The sequence below is a fragment of the Pygoscelis adeliae genome, unplaced genomic scaffold, assembly GCF_000699105.1.
Source record: "Pygoscelis adeliae isolate BGI_AS28 unplaced genomic scaffold, ASM69910v1 Scaffold71, whole genome shotgun sequence".
Taxonomy (NCBI): domain Eukaryota; kingdom Metazoa; phylum Chordata; class Aves; order Sphenisciformes; family Spheniscidae; genus Pygoscelis; species Pygoscelis adeliae.
Genome location: NW_008824356.1, coordinates 6,585,389 through 6,590,965, shown reverse-complemented (window position 1 = coordinate 6,590,965; position 5,577 = coordinate 6,585,389). Strand labels below are relative to the sequence as shown.

The 5,577-nt window shown below is 52.6% G+C and overlaps 1 protein-coding gene across 1 annotated transcript in view; it reads left to right on the top strand.

Annotated features, from left to right (window-relative positions):
* The window catches only part of ISM2 (isthmin 2), a 6,253-nt gene extending 4,434 nt beyond the window's left edge, over positions 1-1,819 (top strand). The window contains exon 7 of the mRNA XM_009319509.1: positions 1,657-1,819. Within this exon, the coding sequence (XP_009317784.1) occupies positions 1,657-1,819 (163 nt within the window). The remainder of the gene's footprint in view (positions 1-1,656) is intronic.
* Positions 1,820-5,577: the final 3,758 nt, after the last annotated feature.

Below are 5,577 nucleotides of genomic sequence, written 5' to 3'. Positions count from 1 at the left end.
GGGCGACGGTGTGCTGACAACCCCGCCGAGGAGGAGTACCTCTCCCAGCTGCAGGAGGCTAAGGAGTACTAGCCACAGCCACGCTCAGAGGAGCCATGGCCACCACCGGCTCCCACTCTGGCCCAGCCTGGCGAAGCCCTGGCCCTGCTCATGGGCTCCTCACTGGCGCCGGGCAGAGCGGGGAGGATGCGCTGTCCATCTTGTCCGCTCAGAGGGGTGCCTCGGCCCCCCTCGGATTTCCGAGGGCACTGGAGGTTATCGCGGTGTGATCCCTGCTGTGCCACCCGGGGTGGTCCTGTACCGCAGGGTGCCTGGGCTGGCACGCAGGGAGCTGCAGGGGATGGGAGGCGTAAAGGGAATGGGGGGCTGCTCCCATCTGCTTTTATTTTCTACGACCTTTCAATGCAACCTGAAAGCTGAGCGTCTGCTGGGTGAAATGGCCTCAGCTCCTACTGGCTTCACGGCGCATCTGAGGAGCTGTCTTGCTGCAGGCAGAGCTGCCTGCTCTTGCCTGTACACCTGCCCTGGCACACACTGGTCTACTTCTGAAACTGGGGGTGGGTCCTCCTGGGGAGGGGCAGGGCTGTCCCAGCCATGCGTACAGAGCGGGACCTCCCCTCTCCTCAGGTTTTTTCATGCGCAGTTGGAAAGGAGCAGGGAGAAGCTTAGCAAGGTTTCATGGGTCTGGGGGTTGTGTGGGGCAGGAGGAGACTGGCCACCTGGGCTCCCTTGGCAAGACTGCCTTGCCACCACGGTTTTGGCTGCGAAAGGGAACACTGGGTGCCAAAGCCAGACATGGCTGGACCTCAGAGGAGGTCAGCATGGGGGGACACCACCTGTATGCATTTCAGCCCCTCTGCCTCAGTGCTTGGGGGAGCAGGGTGGCAGCACCCATGCAAGTCCCACCACCAGCCTGCCTCCACACCTGGACTCCCTGGCAAACCCCCAGCGGGTTTCAGTGCTCAGGAGCACCCGTGACACAGCCCAGCAGAAAGTCCTGCATTTCCCACTCACAGACCTGCCGAGGGCAGGAGGCAGCTCAGCCACCGCTCGTGCCATTGCCGGAGAGGAGCAAAAAGCACCAAGCCAAGCTCTCCATGGGGATGGGAAAAACTCAGGCGCCACTGGGAGTACCCAGCGTTGCCCCTCTCTGGTCTGCTGCTGGCCTGGGGCCCTGCTCCATGCTGTGTCTGCGCAGATCTCCAGCGAGAGGCAGCCCAGAGAAAGCAAGTTGTGGGCGCACCCTGTGCTCCTCAGGCTCGCTGCCTGGCCAGACAAGCAAGTGTGGCTCCAAAGGAGGAAGACACGCGTGCTAATAATGTCAATACCTGGTGTCTGCAGATCATGGATCATGATGCTCTCTGTTGGCGCTTTGGTCTTGCTTGGGTTTTATTCAGCTTTTCACAGGATCATGGCGGTTTCTCCCAGCATATTTTGGGAGCTCCCAAGTTTCCCGCAGACAAACTAGGCTGAGCACCTTTATCCCTGGACATTCAGTTGCTGAACCTGGCAGAAACCGTTCATAGCTTTTATTTAGCAAATTTTATGCATCAGAGGAAATAAAAGAGCAAGTCAAGCACATGTAAAGAAGAATGGAGTAATTTCTAGACTAGAGGTTTCACCCAAGGCTATTGGCTACTCCATGTTTTTCTGCAGGCCACTGTTGGACCAAAAAACATCTGTCTGGGTGCAGAGGTCCTTGGTTGACTGTCCTGTGCTAGGTCTGTCCTTCTTGCAGGAGCTTTCTCCAGGGCCAGTGAATATCCACGGACTGATAGCTCTTTGGAGAGTCTTTCTGGGAGCGTCTTATATACGTTGAGTGTATGTTGATCCTATTGCCTTGGTTACTGATAGAATATTGCGTCCTTGGTCATCAGTACCTAAGACTTCATTGCTGGTAAAACAAAACTATTAATCAGGTTATCACTGAATTATTCTTATTTAACTATTATTCCACACTCGTATCCCCAGACTCCAGTTATGGGTGCTATCAAAACATAGGCAGACACCATCTGTTTCCCAACACGCGTGCAGTCTGAGATGACCAGTGTTATGTAAAGGGTGAGAAGGAAGACGCAACCAAATAAGCATGGATGGAGACCCAGACCCTGGTAAATTTTTATGACTATTACATGTTCCCTAGCCCAAATGGTCATTTGCTCACTAGTTTCTGGTAAAGAGGCAGGTCATAAAGAAGTGGTCAAGAGGGGGTGGCAGTGATCTGGTGGCTTGGTTCTGGGAGCCTGGGATGCGTGTGGGGACGCCTCAGCAGCAGACATGGAGGCGTTTGTAGACATATTGAGTGGCCGAGGCCATGGAAGGATGAGCTTGTTATCTTCTGTCATTCGGCAGAGCATCTTCATATTTTGTCTTCCGTATCGTATGTCATCATAACATCAGCAAACTCTCAGAGGGGCTTTATTTACCATCAGTGCACAGACTTCTTTAAAACAACCTCCCATTAAATGTGCCTAGTGTCCAGTATTGGACCCACGCATGGAAGCAGGACCTCTACAAACAGCCTTTCTTGAAGGAGACTTTCAATAGCTCAGCCAATTTGTTAGACTGGCTGCTTTCTGAGGAAGTGCTCTTATAATAAGGACTGTTACCCAGGATTTGCACCCTCCTCCTCTTTATACTGGGTATGTCAACCAGTCTGACCCCCAAAAAAGAAACTATAATTTCTGTAATAAATGGAGTTCCCATCCAAAGGCAAATAGAAAAATTTCTTGCATTGAGCCCTCCCCCTAAAAGCTGGTTGAAAGCCGAGTGGCTGTTCTGCCTCGCTGCCTCTATGGTTTGGATGATACAGGCATGAACCAGAGCATGAGAAACAGGAAGCAGTGTTGTTCCTCACGCAAGCACCTTACACACTGGCAGGCTTTGCGGGGTACCATGAGAAAAGTAGACATTAAGCAGGCGTTTATTTTTATATCCCATCAAAGATTCTGTCCAGCCCACTGCTATTTAAGTGATGAATCTCTAAGCTTCCACTCCTTAAGTTTATTGTGTTTTTTATATATAATATATATAAAATGTCTTCTATTCCTACAAAATTTCATAGAGAAGAATTCTTTATTCTGATGCTGCAATAAAGCACTTTATATATATATGCGTTGCTGATGTTATTCAGTTGGGACTGAAGCATATGTTGCTATTTGTTTTGGTTGAGAAGGATGACACTACATTGAATGCTGTGTGCCTTGGGGCCCCAGCCCCAGCTGTACTGCGAAGACCCTGGTGGCTTTCCTTCCTTCCCTTAGCATTTGCATTTGATGGTGTCTGGCTGCAAGAATTGCAGCTAACAGAGACTATCCGGAGCCCACCGCCACAGCCATGGGATATGTGAAGTTCTGCTCACAGGGAAGGAAGCCTCCTACAAGACGACCATCAGGATCAGTGCTGAGAAGCAAATGCATTGCCTGTGCCTCAGCCCTGGCCCCAGGTTTTATTCCATGCTCAGCCTGGCCAGAGCTGGGGGCAGGCTGACCTTACACCAGCACACTGCTTTAAGCAGGCATTGAGCATGGGAGCGGGTGAAAAAAACCCCCAGCATCATCCCAGCTGGAAAACTGGTTTGGCAAACCACCTCCAGAGCCAACAGCTAATGATAGCAGGGGGGATTTGCAAAGCTTTCCAGGGATCACAACTTTTCGTTGCCGTTAATTTGCTGCATAAATTGTGATCACTTCCAAGCTCTTACTATTTCCAGCTGTTTTCCCTCCTCTCTTGCTCCTTTTGCTTTGTGCTGGCTGCACATCTGTCAAGGGTTACCTGCTACTCCAGCACAGGGCTCTGCTTCGCAGCTGGCTCATGCTGTTGCTGGCCCCTGCCTGGGGGGAGCAGACAACTCCTGTCTGTGAAGGATGGTCTGAGCTTCCCTCTGGTGTTCTGCAACATCAGAAACCTTCTTGCATGGAACCCAAGCCAGGGGGAGCAGGCTGAAGTTTGCTCTGCAGGAAAAGCAGCACAGAGTTTTTTTGGAGGGCAGTCAGCAGTTACTACTGTGTATATAACATGCCTAACATGCCTTTATCCTCTGCAACAAGGTCCTTGCTGTGCTGGATGCTGAGCCCTGCTCCGAAACTCCTGGGCTATAGAAATCCCACAGCCAGAGGATGGAAGCAGGAAGAATTGCTGCCCTAATTCTGCAGGTGCTCAAGACCTGGAGATGTCACCTGAAATCATGGGGAGTCTGTGGCAGAGTCTCAAGTTGCACCTTTGCCCACCGCTTTCAACACAAGACTTCTTGACCAGTTGAGTTGTCTTACTTTGCCAGCCTGGTCTGGAGCTTCTTGTGGCTCAGCTTTGCCAGTTCCCTGGCATCTGACTTGCAGCTGAGTTAGTCTGTACACAGCGGGACCCGTGCCCAGATTTTGCTAGGCACAACGGTCAGCATGTGCTTGTCTCTGCTGACCACCACTCTTGGCCCCAGACAAATCAGGAGCAAGCTGTGCAAAGACCTTTTGACTGTGAATGACACCTTGAGGGCACGGGTGCATGGTCAGCTGCCTGGGGGACAAGGCAGGGTGAGTGCAGCCCATGTCTCAGGGATGAATGCAAGATTTCATAGAAACATGTTTACAGCAACAGAGATGCCATTAGCTGTCTGCTTTTTTTCAGGGCTCCTGCTCCAAGAATCTGCTTCTTGGAAAGCACACAAAAAGCCCAGCTGGGCCCAGAAGGAGCTGCTTTGGGAGGAGAAGACAGAGGATGATAATGCCAGGAGAGTTTGGCCAAAGCCTCTGAGGCAGACCTGAACTGCAAGGCCTGGCCTTAGCTTAGGAAAGAGCAAAGTGTGGTTGTGATGGTCTGTGGACCTTGAGTTAAAACTGAAGCTCTGGAGAGAAGAAAAAAAAAAAAAGACCTTGCAGGCACCCCTGTTCCTGATCTGTAGAGGGACCCACCCCACTGTGTGGCCACATCAGCCCTCCCAGCTGGGTGTGCTGGTGGCACAGCGTGGCACACAGCCACCAACTTCTCTGGAGAAGAGTTAAAAAAAAAAAAAAAATCACACTAGCAGCGGTTTTTCGGCAGTAGCCCTGCTGACCGCAGCGTGGACAGTGGGCAAACAGGAGCTTGTGGCAAGACCTGGTCTCCTGGGCTTTGCCTTTGTCCTGAGTGTGGAGAATCACCCCTGGCTGGTGACCAGCACCCAGCAGAGCCCGTCCTCTCCTCCGCTTTCACTGACACCATGCGGAGGGATGCTGAAATCACACTGGGGTAGCCCTGCCCAATATGTCCACGGGACGGGATCCCCTTTACTCCTTCCATCTCCACAGAGGATGGACCCACATGTTTGCAGTCGGGAAAGGAATGTCTCACCCTCCTTCCCTGCCATGCAGTGGCCAGCTGCTCCTCGGAAATGCCTGAGAGGAGCCCAGCTGGCGAGGCCTGGCCCCTGCTTTGTTGCAGGTCCTTGCAAGCATGTCAGCTATTCTTCTCTCACTGCACGGGCGCCCAGCAGCAGGGATCACAGCCCCGCGCAGCTTGACCGTCATGCATGGGCCAGGGGCCACAGCAGAGCCCGTCCGCCAGCCAGCATCCCCCGCCACACCAGCCCCTGCCAGCCCCAGC